Below are 18,519 nucleotides of genomic sequence, written 5' to 3' on the forward strand. Positions count from 1 at the left end.
TGGCCGCCACTGGACAAGCAGAGTTTGACCTTTATAATAAACCGCACATCAGATAAGTGTGTAATGTATGCTTTTAATTAAACCGCGTTGCATTACACTGAAAGCTTGCGATGCCACCCGTGTGCGTCGCATTAGCGCACTTTCCACTGAAAACACACAAAAAACGCTTAAGTACACTCCATTTTCAAATCCATTGTTAGTGACCTGCGCTTAGCTGGCCTTGATCAAGCAAATATGTAAATGCCATTCAGTTATGTACCGAAAGAGAGACAAGCGCGCGCATGCGTGAGGTTAGCGAGGGTGCAGTTGAGGTTTTGAAATACCAAACAAGTCGAACCCCACCATCCTTTATCCCTTCAATTTCATCAGACGGCTCATATACATTAAGCACTTGATCAGTAATGGCATCTTTTGATGGACACGGGCGGCGTGGACGCCAGAGAATTTCATTTCATCAGCCATTCACAGGACGAATTGTTTTACTTATGAATATTAATGTCCACCTAATTTGAGGCTGTTGTTAATGCTTGTCGCTAGGAGCTGGGCAAATCAGGTCCCATTCCTGTTAAAACCATGTATTAGACACCCCCCTGACACTAAGCCCTCGCCTTTGATTCTTAATTGCAGGAGTGCGAGCATTTGCAGGAGATGGGGCGCAAAGCTTTAATTAACTCTAATATCACACGTATTCAGTCTCGACTGTCACCCGCATCACGCGTGGCGTTCTGCACCAATATCCTCCTCGGCTAGAGAGAGACGGTGTTCCAAGTTCATGATCACAATTTCATGCATCTTAAATTGGGGATGGATGGCCTGTAAGCAGTGGCATGATATTAAATGAGAGTAAATTATCTTAACGCATTTTACTAAAACCCATATTAAATGATGGCTGTGTAAACGGCCGTTTTACAGCACGAGCGATGATGGGGACAACAATTACGAGTTGCGAACGAGAAGGAAACCGACTGGAAGTTTGGGATAAACCGGGCATTTCGGTTATTGTGACCATTTCGGCATAAATGGGCTTTTCCATTTAACGTTTTTGGGCTTCACAATTCACATGCAGGCATCTGAGAGAATCGAGCATGAAGACAGCTGATGTAAATAAAACTACAATAAAGCTCTGGAATAGTTTAGGGCACATAAGAAACTTCATTAAGATTTATTAAAGAACTCATTTTAAAAGTCAAATAGGCTACACAATAAATAAGCACATCCATTTGTAAGCATCTCTCAAGAGAACTTTTAAAACTTCTTAAAACATTCATTCTGTAGGTTTTTCAAACAGTTAAGTCATATTTAAACACCATGTAAAAGACACCTTTGGACAGACTATATTTCTTAGATAAAGTTAAATGAGGGACACTTTTAATTGAACTAGGTTAGAGGGTTTAAAAAGAGAATAAAACCAATAATCCATGCCTTTCCAGCACACAAGATCCTCTGCCGTCTAATCTCCAGCTTGATTTAGCATTCTCAGGAATATAAAATAAGAACGGGAAAACGCTGCTTGTGCAAATGCATGTGAGCTCATAGTGCCCCCTTCAGGTCACTGCAAGCACTGCGTCTTCAAGACCTCTAGATTTAGCAGGTCAATTCTTATCATTTTTTTAGGGGGGTTAGAGTTAAATTAAGATTCTACACAGATTTTTGGATCGCAGTCAAGTAGCGTGTTTCAGCCAGCCTTGGGCATCTGTTTGTTTATCTGCTAATATAAGTTACGGTTTATGTCTGAACAAGTGAAGGGGTGGAAGACGACAATAAAAGAAATGTTTTTGAACAATTATTCAAACCAGCCCACGCATTTAAAGTAAAGTAAAGGCAAAAGAAGCATATAGGACCAATATGTTGAAAACTTAAAGCAAATGAACAGAACTAGTATTAGCTTAAATCAAATAAGTGAAAACAACTACAAAAGAAGTGTTTAAACAGAACATTATTTTGCTCCAAGAACTCTAACTCACTGAATCACCTGGCATAATTGTGATACTAATCCCACTTAGTTTTAAACCATCTAATGTCACCTGGAGAAATCTGGACTTCAACATGCTACAGCAAAACTTCTGGATCACTTCACTCCAGCAGCTCTCAAGTTCACTATCCCACTGAAGCTTTTTTACTTCTCCGTCTAAATAACCTTGAGAAGGACGACTTGCGTTTGTTTTTAAACTTCGGAAGACCTGCATCAAAAGAAGAAAAAAAAAAAAAGACAGTTTGAAAAAGAATGTTAAAAGTTAAAAACGTCAAGTCTACTCTCAGCTTGAAGCAGCAGAGAACAAGATAAAAATGACAAGAGGAACAAGTTCTCACCCAGTCTTTGCATCATCTCATTCAACTGTTGATCTTCCTCCTCCTCCCTTAAAATGTGACATATTAAACTCACAAATGTGCTTTCGCAAATTTTGCATGCAAGTGAAAATTGACCACATTTAAAAGTATGGTATTTGACAAGGAGAGTGAAAGGTGGTGTGGTTTCCTCAGGACTTACCTTATCCTGTCCTCCTCCAGCCCTTCAACAATGGCGTTCCTGTCATTCACTATCTTCATCAGTCTGTTCAATAGCTCGGTTTCCCTCTTCTTCTCATCCAAAGTCTTGACATGTTCTAATATGTAAACACACACACACACACACACATTTTATGGCTTCTCCTCAGCTGTTATAAAGAGTACAAGTGCAAAATGAACCAATACCTCGATTACATTTACCCTTTATTATAGAATAGGATTCAAAGTTGACATTTTTCAATTTCACTTTGCATCACTTCACACATCCTGTTGAATCACAATGCCTAATTATTCAAATCATTACTGATGATTTGAAGCATGTACATGTCCGAGAATTGCTTCCATGTGTCACAAGAGATCTAAGAATAAGCTTAATTTATAATTGGTGCCAATTTCTAAATGTAGACTTACCATAGCAACCAAAAGAGTAAAGATATACCCCACATGGCAAAAATAAAAAGCTTCTTATTGCAATTTGTAGAATTAAAGTTTTTTTTTTTATAAATGAAAAAAAAAATATCTTTAAACAAATCATGCCCTACAATTTCACTTTAGAAACTTTTTTCCATTTAGAAAAGGCAACATTTGCACTGAAAGATTCTTCTCGAACAAATTCATTTTATAGACATTAGCTGAATTTCCATCCAAAGTTGCAAATTTAACTTATGCATAAAACTTTTGCGAATAAGCACCATTTTTATCCGATGAGTCAAAAAAAAAAAAAAAGTCACTTCCTGATAAACTGGCAATAAATATCAATAAGTAGGAGAAGCCACTGAATATAATAATTTTCATATAGGCTATAATAAATTACTTTGCAGACGAAACAAATGCGGTCATTGCTTTCAGAGGGAGGCAATTATAAAGTACTTTGACGACAGACTTTGCTAAGGTATTTCAGAATGACCATAACATTTCAGATGCTGTGCAACGAGATCGGTCCGCTGGTTAGTCAGGTTATGCCCTCCCATAGCGCAGAGTCACATTTATTTGGCAAATGCATTTCAATGTCCCATTCTTCGCATGAACTCTTTTCACACAAGTGAAAAACCACCTTAAGCGAGTGCAAACTTTTTTGCGAATTAAGGGATTTTCATTCGAAATTTGCCATCTCCATCACTTGTTTCTTATGCGATACTTCAAAATGCGCATAAAAACAGGAAACATAGCTATTGATCACTTCCTCTAAAACGATCTGTCTATCTCTAATGGGAAAAAAGGTGAGCGATATTGATATTACACTAGTTACCCTGGCTAATTTTTACCTGGTTTATTGATCAATCTCCTGAGCTCTCCTTCGACTCCAGGCTGCTGCTCCTCCAGATCGTGTGTTCTTGCTCTGAAAAAGATTGAGACTGCTGTAAGGACCGGTTTAAGAGCGAACATCTAGGTACAATGGCTATTTTTCTCCATTGCATATTTTGTTTTAATATTAAAGTGATAGTTCACCCAAAAATGAAAATTCTGTCATTAAGTAATTATTCGAAGCTACGAGAATACTTTGTACGCAAAGAAAACAAAAACAACGACTTTATTCAACAATTTGTCTCCTCCGCGTTGTTTTCTTTGGGCACAAAAAGTATTCTCATAGCTTCGTAAAATTATGGTTGAAGCCCTGATGTCACATGGATTTTAACGATGTCCTTTCTACGTTTCTGGACCTTGATTGTGGTAATTACATTGCTGTCTACGGGAGGGTCAGAGAGCTCTTGGATTTCATCAAAAATATCTTAATTTGTTTTCCCAAGATGAATGGAGGTCTTACGGGTTTGGAACGACATGAGGCGGAGTAATTAAATGACAGAATTTTCATATTTGGGTGAACTATCCTTTTAAGCATTCTGAAAATGTTTGCATCCAGAAATAGCAGCTAGACAATGGAGAGAAACAGTAGTTGCGGAGTACGGGGATCACTTACATGTACATCAACTCTGATTCCCTCCGTATGTAGCTTTGTTTTTTCCGAATCAGGTTAAACCAGTCCACCATCAAGGGATCCATCAGCAGGTCTCCATGACCCTCTGTAAAACAGTCCAATGTCACTAAGGACACCAAGGTCCTAACTGCCCCATCCATAAGAGACACTCCACCTCGAGCCACAATTTAAAGTGCTCTGGAGACGGGCATCTCCAAATACTCACTTTCAACATCTATTTGAGCTATGATTGAATTCTATTTGTCTCCTAATAGAGCACTGTAATGCGGTCTAAAAAGCATGTTTTCCATTGACATTGCCTTGAGGTGGTACAAAAAAAAAAAAAAAAAAAAAAAAACACATACAAGTACAATCACACGCGCACACACACAAACTTAATTTGATCAAGTGGTGGTTTCGGCTTTGGTGGGACCGAGAGGCAGTCAGGTTCTATGAAATCCCACCGGCTGCTAGCAGCAGGACAGGTGACTGGAGCAGCGAGTCTGGAGATGATATTACTGTGCCATGGTGACCTTGAAAAGAGCCAATCAAGTGCCCTTGCCCCATTCAGCTAGCAGCTTCTCATTGCAGCCCACCGCCGCTTCTCCATTTCCATCCCAGCATCCCTCAGGAGGAGAGGGAGCTTCCCCTGCGCCTCGCCTCATTTGGCCCTGGCAGCTGGAATCGAGAGCCCTTTATTGGCCACAGTCTTCCCCTAAAGGCTACATCCGAATTCCGACTCCCAGGTGGATGGGCTCAGCTAACAGGTTTGGAATGAGTGCACGAATCACGGAACTCAATGAACCACACACACATATACGGGGCTGCTACATGCGGTCTAAAAAAAAAAAAATAAATAAAAAATAAAAAATCCAAATGGATCTCAAATTGCAACTAAAGAAACATCTGATGTCCCAACAAGCTTTCATCCTAAACAACTTTGAAAACAATTTTGGACCTTTAATATTCAATTCAGACTTCGACTTGGAGAAATATGGAATGCTGCGATTACATTAACTACTGTAACATCTAATCTCAAACCTTCTTCATAAATGCGAAGCCTCCTCTCCAACTCCACCCCTTCGTTCTCCAGATCGTACAGCTTGTTCTCAATGTCCTGCAACTCTTTTGAGATCTGATCTGGTGTGATGTAGCAAGGCTTCATCTGAAAAGTCAAATAATGTAACCATGAAAACCATGGGTAGGACATCTTTAATTTAGAAAAATATTCCTGAGATTATATATTCGCGAGATGAGCTTTTGCAATAACTCACAGTAGGCAACTGTGTTTCATGCAGCAAGCCATTTGTAGATGAAATATTTCCATTGTCGTAACCTAAAGTGATAAATACTGCGTTTTAGTGTATATGAAAAGCTGAAGGCTAAATGTGGACAAACATGCAAGAGGTTTCAAATAATTAGTTCACAAAAAAAATTTATATATTTCAATAAAGAGCTTAGGCAGATTGACCAAGCCTCCGTTTTCCATACAAGTGAAGTGATTTACCAACTATAATTGAAAAAAATAAATAAAAATAAAATAGTACTAATAATAATAGCATTAAGTAAAATTAAAATACACACATATATATATTTTTTTTGTATCGTATGAACAATTTTTTTATTTAACCTTAAAGAAATGATGTATGCATAATTTTAGAACATGCTTACTTGACGTCGCCGACCAGCGGCGAGGTCGTTTTGGAGATGAAGGTTTGTGGCAGGACTGAGAGGGCAAGATACATGAGGACAAGGAACAGTCAGGTTTAGAACCTATGGACAGAAGAATAAGATCATCATAAAATGCAAATCTTCCCATGATACAACTGATGATGTGGCCTGGACTTACCCTGCACACCACAGGTCTCTCCCAAACATAAGACAACAGGACTGAATGGCTGGAGAGGGGCAGAGGAACCTGGTGATGGACATGGTCCAATTTTGAACAGAGTAGGTGAAAAAGGGGGGTAAACTTCAGTCAGCATTTGGTATTTGAGAAACAAGTTTGCTCTTAATAGTGATGAGACCAGCTTACCACAGGTACCCTGCTGCTGTTCCCTTCTGGGTTTCGGGGCAACATTGATGGAGCAACAAGATTTGTCCGATAGGGAGGCTGAAGCATTTTGGGCTGTCAAACAATGGTCACTTTCGTTTTTTCCAGAAGTCAACAGGATATCCTTGGCATTATCTGGAGATCTATCAAAAGCAAACTAACCTTACTACACTGAAAATTGGTGGTGAAACAGTTTTCACTCAGAAAATTGCTAGCAAACTTACAAAGCAACGGCAAATAACATTGAATTAAACATAACATTTTGAAGTAGAAACACTGCATTTTGTTGCAAAACGGTATATTCTAGTTCACATTTACAACCTTCAAAAGACGCAAAAGCATCATTTAAAACCAACATACAGTAAGCAGGCCCTCACCTTATATACAGTAGGTGCAAACAAAGCTAAAAGAACGATCATCTGAGGAACTCAAAGTAAGAGCATTGCATTTCAGGGGAGGATGGTTTAGGCGCAGCACTCCTTGGGACTGGTGAGGACTGGGGATAGAGTGAGAGGATGCACTCTGAGGCAGTCAAACACTATGGGGGAGGCAGGAGGTATTCGCCGGCTAGAGGATGGATACATGAAAGGCCCCACTGTCAGTACTCCAGCTCTGAAGTGTCATTGCAGCTCACACCCATGTGACTTTGCCTGCTTCCCCTCGTGTGGATTAGAAAGCATTAGGGATAACTAGGCTGATCGAACTTACTTGAGTCTTGGTCCATTTGGAGCTGCCTTTGGCTTTGATCTCCAGTCAGTTGGGGCGTCGCAGCTCTGAACATCTTTGGCTGAAGCCGAGAGAAGGAAAATTACAGCAAACAAAAAGCACAAGCCGCACATTCTCAAATTATGCCATTTGAAGCCATGCTGTCAAATAGAAAATACAAAAATACTACAGGGTGGAAATCAGTCTTCAGATTAAATCTTATTCCTGTGGGCTACATGAAAAACAATGGATGCTGGCCCGTGGCTTAATTTAACCTCTTTCCTGCCTATATTCTCAGCTCCTACTTATTGCGTATGTTTATGGTAATATTTCCCATGCGACCTTTAGAAAGCATTAAAAAAAAAAACTAACACAATCCATGCAAGCAAAGGTCATCTGCGAGTGAACACCACCTTTGGCAGTAGAAAGCAGCTGGGATGGAGGTCTGCTGCGCTCCTTGCTGATGGCACTGAGGTAGAGGGATTCTTTGGAGTTCCTGCCGCTACTGCTGATAGCAGGGCTGGTTGAAGTGGCCTGATATGAGCTCCTTCCTGTTGCAACTCGTCCGTGTAAGTCCTGCCTCCAGCTAGAGACTTCAGCAGAAGTGCATCTGATTTTTAGCCTGGGGGAGATGGTAACAAACGTCAAATACATTAAGCATTCGCACTATGATCATACATTACATATTACATTCTATTGTCATCACTTACAAATGATGACAATAGAAGAAATATAAGTGTTGAATGTTTCACAGAGGAGGTTTTGGACACCTCCTTTCACTTTATCAAATCAGAAAATGCTGTAACAGCCATATTTTTTTAGGAACAAAATGTAATATAAATAAATGGGATTGACATGTGAACCTCTCTGTAAAAAATGGAAAGTCTGGTGTATGTAAGTGCTACTGAAGTGGGAATGTTCGGCTCAGTGCATGAGAAAAAATTAATTTGAAACAGCCTTTATAGAAACGTATTGTAATTGTTACTTTTCTTTCCACTATTCATGTTATGGAGGCAAAATAGCCCAAAATCTCCAAATTGACCAGTGCATGTAAAAAGCATAATATTTCATTTGGCTTTAAAAAGAGGTTTTTCTTTAGGTGGTGCTGCCTTAGGAAATGCTCTAAAATTAAAATATTGTTTACATGTGATATTACAGTTGTTTTGGAGGACAAAATGTTCAACCCTATTCACACTGAGGTTGATGACAGTGAAGACTCCATTACCCACTATATTTACATACAATTGATGCACCAGCAGTACACTGCTTAAAAGTTTGGGGTCACTAAGATTTCTGTATTTTTATATATTTTTTCCCATCAAAAGACACATTAAATCATGTTCTAATACTGAATGATCTAAAAACATTTTAACGATACCAAACTTTTGAATAGCTATAGAATAACATTTGCTTCCTAAACATTTCTCCCCAAGCATTCATTAAAACGTTATGCAGTATTCTTAATGTCTTTAAACCCAGTTAAAGCTTGACTTAAGCAACATTTTACACTTGTAAAAAAAGTGGCTAGGCACTTCTTTAAAAAATAAATAACCCTATTAACAAGTATTATCACCTTCATAGTCTTTGTAATCTTCACATTATGAAAATGCAGTTTAACATTCAAATTACAAACTTTCCCTAATTAAAAAAAAAAAAAAAAGTATGGTTAAAATCTATTAACTAGGGCTGGTAATTTAACGCGTTAATTAGATTAATTATGGTGAAAAATATCGCATTTAACACACTTGATTTACATATGAACAGTTAAATCTGGGAAAAAAACCCTCCAATTTACAATTTCTGGTGCAAAAAGCCCAATAGATAATGCAATCCGTGAAACTGTTGATCACTGATCAATAATACTGTAAACCAGAGGTGGCCAACGTCGGTCCTAGAGAACCACAGTCCTGCAGAGTTTTAACCCAACCTTGACCTGCCTGTAGCTTTCTAGTAACCCTTAGACCTTGATTAGTTGGTTTATGCGTGTTTGATTAGGGTTGGAGCTGAAGTATGCAGGACTATGGCTCTCCAGGACCGACACTGGCTGCCCCTGCTGTAAACCATGACAGTAATCATTGGTTAGACACTCACTGCCTCTGTGCTCCTGGGTCAGAATTAAGCGCATTGTTGTTATTTGTGTTTCCTTCAAATAGTTTTCCATTTGTCAGGGCACTGGTTCTGTCCTTCTCCACATTCTTCAGTCTTGTGTTCTGATTGGTGCAGGACTCTGAGGGGCCTGACTGCTGTCTTGTGGTGGTCCAATGCTCTGCTGCTGGACCACCGGACTGAAAAAACTTCTGCCTGGCTTCCTGAGTCCTCTGAGCAGAGGTGGTCCATGACTGCGGAGCGGGTCTGAGCTCCACTGGTCTGGGCGCAGCTTTGATGGGGGCAGATAATACAGAGGTGTAGTGCTGTGAAGATGGCTGAGCTCCACTGTCAGATTTGGGCACCAAATCAGCGAGCGTAAAACCACTGCTCTTAAAAGGCTTAACAGTAGGCTTGAAGCCATTTTGGCCATGTTGGTGAATAGTGCAGACCAGTGAGCCAGCATCTGCTCCCAGTTTATATGCCCCAGATTTCAGTGTGCCATAGCATACACTACACCTGTTTAAAAAAAAAATGGGGGGAGCGGGATTGAAAAAAACAAAAAAATCGTTGCATTGTAGTAGTTGTTACAAGGCAATAAAAGGACTAAACAGTGCAGTTACATGCCAAAGTTTAATACTTATCAATAGTTACGCAAAATAAGAGTGATGGCTCCCAAGCACCTCCAACGAATACTCACTTAAAGCAGCTCCGGTGATAGAGTTTTCCATCCACCAGCTGTCTCTGGACCAGATGTACATGATTTCCACATACCGCACATTCACCTTTCAATGTGCCAGTTTTATTTGAACTCTCCATCAAAACAGTTTTCTGCAAAAGAAGAGAAGACATTTTTTTTTAAAAACAAAATGAAAAATAAATACACATACATATATATATATATATATATATAGCACACAAACGGAAAAAAAAGTAAGAAATTAAATAAAATACAAATTAAATATAAATTAGACAAATTAATTTTTAAATCAGTTTCCAAACCATAACTGAATCATTAATTTTTATAACTAGGATTAGACCAAATCACTCTGAAGTAGGGTTGCAAAATTTCTGGAAACTTTCCAAAAACACCTGGAATACGCCAAAAAATCCTGGAAAGTTTCCCAAATTTCTGGAATATTTCCGAAATTTAGTGGAAATTTTCCACCTTTTTGCAACCCTACTTCTGAAGCTGAATAATCAAGGGAAAGCCGAATTGACACCTTCTCAGCATCTCCGTGTGGTTGTGGAGATCTCGCTCCGAGTGGCGTGATGGGTGCCGGCACACATTTTGGCCCTGGAGATTTCTGCCTGTCCGTGCCAGTCTGCCGAGCTGGAGCAGCTACAATGTGCTTCTCTGGAGCACTTTTCTGGATGTTAATAGATGGAGGATGGTTGTCTCGGATATTTTTTGGCATTTCAGTTTGAGGAGGACGGTTCTCTGTATTTGTTTTAAGATTGTGGTCTTTGGCAACCACAGGCAGATTCTTCTTCTCTGATGGCACCTCCTTTGAGTCCTCAGCGTGCCGCTTGATACCTCCTACTCCCCCGACTGAGGAAAAAAAAGCCATTGAGAAGAAAGACTAAGATATACGAATACATTAGATAAATCAGTCACACCAACATTTCTGCAGTATACAGCATGTGCACACTATGCAAAGTTGACAGCAGCCATCGACTTCCATAGTACAGAAAAAAATACTATGGAAGTCAATGGCTACCATCAACTGTCTGGTTACCAACATTTTTCAAAATCATCTTTTGTGCTCAACAGAAGAACAAACTCAGGTTTGGAACCACATGAGGATGAGTAAATGACAGAAATTTTATTTTTTGGGTGAACTATCCTGTAAAGCTACAAAAACAGATTTTACTAGCAAACCAACTCCGCAAAAAGGGACTGTTGGATTTACCAGATTAAAATATTTTTTAATTTAGTTAAAATGACAGTTTTAACTTGTAAAACATACAGGTTTTGCAAAAATGTATAAATTTTTGTTTCTACATTTTCTAAATAAATATTCTAGCAACCATAGCCTCCAGAAAAAAAAGCTTAAATTTAACCACTGCATTTTTCAATTAACACAATTTATTGATACAAACAACAAATTTGTTTTAACAACCAAACACAAAATAAAAAAATATATAAAAAACTCATTTCTAATGTTTTCTATGCAGATTAAATAGGTTTTAAGGAAACTTTTATCTTGTCTCCCGAGGCCACAGGAAGGCGCAATGAGCAAAATAATGCAGCACATTTAAATTGTCAACGCAAGGAAGTAACTCAAACGTGCATAACGTCTAAATTAACCAAATTAATAAATATAATTTCGTAAATTGCATAAACAATTAAGAACAAAACAGCATCATCTATTATGCATTGCTTAATCTAAAGAGCCGAAGCGCCATTCACACAGACTGCATTTAAAAACATATGAGACGCAGTGAAAAGGAATAAACCTCCACAAATTTGACGCGTTTTAACTTTGCATGGCTACATCTCGTGTGCGAGTGCAGCAGTCATATTTGTCCATCTAAAAATGCGCTGAATATGCGTTCTGTGTGAATGGCTTGGTTTCGGTTTTAACCTAATCAAGATCTTCTTTGCATTGAGCTTCTAATATTTTGAATGAATAACGCAGCAGCGGCGCGTCTCGTGGTCTAGACTAACAAAACATTAAAATGCAACAACGTCACTTACATCACCGCATCTCGCGCGCCCTGATGCACACCTAACATTCAAATGCAAATGTTTATTTTTAAATTCGACTAATATTCATTCTTTATTCACAACATCCTCATCACAGGCAGGCACAACACTCATTTCAGCATGTGTTCGTGTTTGTGTGTGCTGTCTGCGTCACTCATAGCACGTGCCTATATCGTGCACTATATCGAACATCTTTTCTATCGATATCGAAGAAGGTGTACCGTCGATAAATATCGATACCGTTTTATCGCCCAGGCCTACAGTGGATCACATTAAGATAAATACTGCATCCCACAGTGCAACACACAGCTCGACTCATTTCATCCAATGGCCCAAAGTTTTTACACAGTTAAAAAAAAAAAATATTCATTCATAATTGGGTGCCACTAGCAGAGTGCAATGTAATGAGGTCCTGTGACTGGTGCATACTTCTGTTAGAAATGTTTGTGGCATAATAATACATGCTTCACATTCTGCATAGTGCACTATACTTTGAAATAGTGTGTGTACTAATACTTTAACATTCTGAACATAGTACAGCATTCAGATAAGACAAAAAAAAAAAAACTTTTACTTTATAAACACTGTCATGGTGGATAAACACAGTCTTACTTGGCGAGCGGCCGTGGAAGTAATTATAGTATTGTGAGACATATGTGAGGATGCTGAGTCTGTCTGGGACAGGCAAAGCCACCATGTCCTCTGCATCCAGAAGAGCTGGGATTCCCAGATGATCTTCAGCCACACAGAATGCCTGCAGCACATCACAGGACACAAATCAGCTATTAAGTTCACAGCTACAACACCACATAATGGGGGGGATGAATCCATACAGAAAACGACAATCTGACGACCACAATGACGAAAGACAAGTACCCTGCGTTTATAACAACCATTGAACATGCTCATTCAACATGACCTCATACGATTGTTTCAGGCCGCCGATATCATGCTGTGGAAACCGTTTTCTAGGGGAAAGGCACTTGGCCAATTAACTGTAAACACAGACAAGGCACAAAAGAGGTAGACGTCAGAAATAGAATAGGCCAGTAAGCAGCACGATCTGGCACCACATCAAGACGGCCCGGGAAGGGAGCGCATAATGAATAGCACATTTCCTGTGCGCGCAGCAGCCTGGGAACGGGGACAGGAGAGGGGGATACCAGGGCATTGTTTAGGCCTGACCTGGACACACTCATTAAATTTTACAGGACAGCTGAGGAAGGGGCGGCATATCCTCCAAGATGCAGCTGCAACTTCCTGCTCCTCTTTTGTGTTACAGCACTGAGGGGCTGATAGTATGAAATAAACATTTTACGTAAATGCTGGCTGGGTTTAAACAGCACACTGGTGGAAGTATTGGTATTTAAATGCACCATATTCTTTGGTGTTTAAATGCACAGATGAACTAACATTTGTAAACACAGTAGTAGAACAGAGGTAAGTTAATCTTGACAGAGAGGATCAGGTGCCTGACGGTCACCCTTCTTTATAATACATTAACTGGACAGAATCCACACGGCTCGGGTTCAAACTACAGCTGACTGCCGTCTATAGAAGTGGTGAGGGTTTGTAATAGATCTCAGAGTGTGTGGCTTATAATCTACAGTCACCGAGGAAGCAACGTGAGGAAGAGCTCATGATTAGGAAAAAGTCCCAATTGTGGCATGTCTTTCTCACCACCTCACTCTCATAGAAGCACTTCCTGACAGGGATGAAAAATAATCACTGGTCCTGGTCGGACAGCATCCATATCCTCAAACGCAAATTAAATCTTACATGTAAAGCTTGCACTATCAGAATGAAAATTGTTGGTTCAAACAATTAAATTAGGTTAACAATTTAAAAATACAAACATTTATACACGCCAAGGAAGGTACCAAATATTCTCTCAGCAATCTGAAATCTACCACTCTAGAAAAGTTCATAAAATAAACTAAAACTTACAAGTTGCCTGTGAACAATAGATCAAATGATCAAAGCATAAGTGTGGAATCTATAAAATGAATAAATAGATCCAAATCGATCTAGATTGTGTAGTAATTACTCACTGGAAAAAAAATTTTTTTAAATAAACTGAGCCCTGAAAAATAAAATTGGATGGTTTAGGACAATATTCTTCCCTCTTACCCAAGTTCACAGAGTACAAGCTTGAAATTTTAGGCAATGTTTACAGAAACTAAAGGATATCTTTGTGCCAAAAGCTATGGCTGGAAGACTTGACCCATAAATAGGCTCTTTTACTGAGCAACAAGTCTCATCTATTTAAGAACTCTGTAAACATTAGATCACATGCATTTCACAAGCTGTGAGAAAAGAGTCTTAAGTGCTCTTATTCATGTCATTATGCGAGAAACAACATATAAGTACATAAGGCTGGGTTACAAACAAACATCCAGCCAACTTGTCAAAAACAAAACAAACAAACAAAAAATCAATAGTGCATTATCACAGGACTGTAGCAAACACACATCTGCACAGGATACAGCTAAAACTAACTGCAAAACACGCAAGCTATGGCTGCATCAGGTCTGTCGTAATTTCCTATGATCAAGGCCAAACAGAATAACTTACCAAGTGGTTGTTGTAATACACATTGTCTTTGGAGAGAGACTCAAAGTTTCTGAAAGAAAACAAGGACATGAGTCACCAGACAGATAGAAACCTTGAGAAGTGTTACAATACAATGCTGATGCTAAAGTAAGCTGATGAAAGTTTAATAATAATAATAACGTTAAAGTTTTTAAAGGTCACAAAACCTACAATATTAAAATTTTACACAAGTAGTAGGCCTAAAGAAAAATAAAATTTGAGGCTGAGAAAGAATAAATAGTGAGCGTATACTGTATGGGCAGGTGACCCAACATGCCCATAAGACTGTGGTCAAGATTTTGGGTTAAATATGTAAATGTTATGTCATTTGAATTAATAAAGGAAAGAGTAAATCTTGGGTCACAATTTCTACTCATTTTTTGTCTCTACTAATTCATTCAAAATAGTCCTGTAATGAGGCATACAAATATTCCATGTAGTCTCTATAAAGTCAAAAAAGCTGCGTACATAAAATCACTTGAATATTGTTAGATGGAAGTAGTATATAACGGAAGAGTATGTCACGTTGCAGGATGCAAACTACCCATGAATCTGCTGGCCTAATTCCATTGCAGTATAATGAATTACAGTGGCTTTAGAAACAATTCAGCTACAGTATATTTAAAAACTAACATTCACACTTAATGTTACTCACTCATCTGTAAACAAATAACTTTAAAGCCTAGGCCTAGAACTAACTTGTCCTTGCCATTTTTGGAGCTGTTTTCTAGGGGATTGTGATTTAATGGATGCATTTAATGAAAGCCGGTTCATTTCAAGTCCAATGACTCCTCTAGTAGTGAACAAGCTCCACATGTACCCAAATATTTTTTTTTTTTTTGCCTGGCCACAATCAAGTCAAATATCTGGGTATAGTACAGTACTATATAAATAAACGTATACATACCTAATATCCCATTTAAAACTCTTGATGCTTGACAAATATTTGACCCACATCTTTGAGCTACACAATATTATCCTCATCAAGACTTGTTTGGTACTTTACACAAATCTCAACAACAACAAAAAAAAGTCTTGAACAAATTCTGTATCCTAATCAGTGACAATTTAGAGATAAACGACACTTACATGAGGTCCGGTCTGAACTTGTGGATGAGAGCGCAGAAGGCCAGTCCATCTCTGAAAGAGGCGCTCATGTTGCTGATGTTCACATCTCTGTATCCCTCGCACTGATTCTTACACCACTGCTGAAGCGCTTTGATAGCCGCCATCCTCTCCAAAAGCCCTCACTTACTGCCAAAACGCAAGGCAGAGAGAGTCTATTAAATAACAGAAAGACAAATAAAAGTCGTTTGTTCGACGAAATAACGGAGCTTGGAAGAAAATGAGTGTGGAGACACGGCGGGAAGTCCCAATGAAAGAGTGACAAGAGTTGAAGCGGATATATGAGCTGTAACTGGCGTCTCCTCAGAGCTGTTGTGTTCACTTCAGCAGAGCAACCACGGCACCTGTGGAACAGAGGAAATGAAGGGGGAGGAGCCTCAAATCATCAATAATTAAACGCTAATTGATTTTTTTTTTCTTTTTCGGGAGTATGTTTCTCTCGTTATTATATCTGTTATATGGCAAGCATATCATTTAAAAAGGAACTTGTGGAATGTGACGAAATCAAGGCCTACTTTAGAAAAACATTCCTGTTTTGCAGCGCATTTTCAAGTTCCTATAGCATGTGGGAAACTTAACATAGCCTACAGGTTAAAATATTAAATTCAAATTCGTAAGGATAGAAATAGTTATTTTGTCATAAAATCAGAAATAGGTTAAAGCAGCTGAAAAAATGCACTTAAACTCTATATTAGGCTACTTGTTGTGTAGGCTATATCAATCAACATTATATCTTGGTATTCATAGATAGATAGATAGATAGATAGATAGATAGACACTCTTACTTGATGCTGGGAATTATTGTGTTTGTGTTTAACAATGAAAATGAAGTTTTTTTTTTACCTCAGTGAAATCATTTTGGAAAGCTACAGCACAACCATGAATGATCATTTATATTTTCCAAATGTTTACGTTATTATTTTGCCTCAAGCATTCCATCCTTTTAGATATTCTTTAGAAAATATGATATTATCCTAAAAATCTAAAGGTTAAATGAATTAAAGTATTTAAATGAATTTTAGGTTAACACTATGCAAGCGAATTTACTATCGCTCACTGAGCAATGACTTTAGCTCTTTATTATAGGTTCTATGCTGTTAGTAAATAACGAAGCTATAAGTAATAGTTTCAATGCCTCAGTTCGACCAGACTATATATCTGAAAGACCTGTGTATGCTTTATAAAAATAAGTCCTTAAACTGCAACAAAAGCACATTCGTTTGTTCGAGTACATTGTTTATAAGGTACTTCATAACAAGAATGACCCATATTTTCATGACACAGGCAGTGTAAATGTGTAATATGTTTATGATGAAACCACAGGGGGCTGCAGAGGATGTTTACAACCATCAGCATAAATCAGTTCAAATTGTTGTTGCATGAATATGAATGTTTACAATGGTCTCTTAACAAGGTCAGACTGTCCACCTCATTTGCATAGGCGAATACAAACCCTGGGAGAGAGAGAAAAAAACCTTTAACATTCAGCCTGTTGTTTTACTTTAACAATAATAAAACAGATATATATTCCTTTAAATGGTCTAAACTTTACTTAATACACAGTTTCTTTCATTTACTCAATTAAAGTCTCTGTGTTGCTGTCCTGAATGTATATAATCCTAGTATATAAATACCATCACCGTTCAGCTGTCCTAAGGCGAAGGGAGATTGTTTTCAGTGTAATTTCAGATGATCCACCACCTCTGATGGTTTTAAGTTTGACCCACGGTGAGCATCTCAAGTTGTGGATGGGTGCACAATCAATGGGATTATTTATAGCTTGACACCGAACTTCAGAAAGACGGAAACCTGAGTATGATGAAGCTGTGACAATCTGAGCTACTCGTTACACATCAAATCCTCTTCCAGATTCCACATGCATGATATTCTCATAGACTGTGTTGGGGGTAACGCATTACAAGTAACGTGAGTTACGTAATCAGAATTTTTTTTTCAAGTAACTAGTAAAGTAACGCGTTACTTTTTAATTAACAAGAGAATATCTGAGTTACTTTTTCAAATAAGTAATGCAAGTTACTTTTTTTTTTTTCCAATTTATTGATTGACAGCTCTCCTGTCCCCATGTTGAGAGAAATCAGAAGATGTTACTGTAGTTCTAAAATCTGTTTTGATCAAACAAACCTGCTTAATCTCAAAATAAGATGCCCTTAAACTCAAGAGGACCCTGTTGCCCAGAGGAGGGCACTCTTACTTCACACTGGCTCAGAGAACTAAAGACTAATGCAATTTCAGGCTCTTCAACACCAGCTTTGGTCACACAAACATTGCATGAAGCTGATTTTTCTGCTGATTCCACAGGAAATTCCCTAATTGAGAACTTTTACATTAATTTGACATGAAGCAGGCACTCTGTCCATATTTTCAGATATACCAGAGGTGTCCTGCATTTCACAAGTTCTCAGGGGTTGCAGTTCTGAACAAACATTTCCCAGGATTATCTGAAATGGATTTAAACAGATAGTCCACTCAAAAATATAAATTCTGCATCATTAACCAAACAGTTTCAGGTCCCATATTTTATGTCCATACTATGGAAGTCAATGGGACCCAAACCCTGTTTGGCAACCAGCATTCTTCAAAATATCTTCTTTTGTGTTCCACTGAAAAAATAAGTCAGTCATACAGGTTTGGAACAAAATGAGGGTAAATGATGACAGAATATTCATTTTATGGTTGAATGGTCCCTTTAGGTAGCAAATTTTCTTGAAAAACATGTAAATGTTAAGCATGAAACATGAAATTAAAAAGTGATTTCCAAAAGCATGCAATAATTACAGTATATGAACAAATGTTCAGCACAAATAGCAT

The 18,519-nt window shown here is 38.3% G+C and overlaps 1 protein-coding gene across 1 annotated transcript; it reads right to left on the reverse strand.

Annotated features, from left to right (window-relative positions):
* Positions 1–511: 511 nt before the first annotated feature.
* Positions 512–16,027, reverse strand: LOC107753365 (MICAL-like protein 2). Its single transcript, XM_016569509.1, has 18 exons — positions 15,655–16,027; positions 14,548–14,596; positions 12,586–12,727; positions 10,487–10,815; positions 9,964–10,094; positions 9,270–9,782; positions 7,592–7,800; positions 7,182–7,260; positions 6,456–6,616; positions 6,270–6,338; positions 6,092–6,193; positions 5,695–5,756; positions 5,462–5,585; positions 4,424–4,526; positions 3,771–3,844; positions 2,489–2,603; positions 2,311–2,357; positions 512–2,180 (listed from the first exon to the last, which is right to left on the reverse strand). Exons 1-18 carry the CDS (start codon positions 15,795–15,797, stop codon positions 2,098–2,100), a joined length of 2,535 nt encoding a protein of 844 aa, XP_016424995.1. The 5' UTR covers positions 15,798–16,027; the 3' UTR covers positions 512–2,097.
* Between the last annotated feature and the right edge of the window lie 2,492 nt (positions 16,028–18,519).

This window comes from Sinocyclocheilus rhinocerous, unplaced genomic scaffold, assembly GCF_001515625.1.
Source record: "Sinocyclocheilus rhinocerous isolate Xijiao unplaced genomic scaffold, SAMN03320098_v1.1 scaffold1303, whole genome shotgun sequence".
Lineage (NCBI taxonomy): Eukaryota > Metazoa > Chordata > Actinopteri > Cypriniformes > Cyprinidae > Sinocyclocheilus > Sinocyclocheilus rhinocerous.

Coding starts and splice junctions, on each gene's coding strand:
- LOC107753365 (XM_016569509.1), bottom strand. CDS start 15,797: ATGGCGGCTATCAAAGCGCTTCAGCAGTGGTGTAAGAATCAGTGCGAG. Junction 9,783..9,963: donor TATCACCGGAGCTGCTTTAA/GTGAGTATTCGT, acceptor TTTTTTAAACAG/GTGTAGTGTATGCTATGGCA. Junction 7,261..7,591: donor GCTGCTTTCTACTGCCAAAG/GTGGTGTTCACT, acceptor TCTCGGCTTCAG/CCAAAGATGTTCAGAGCTGC.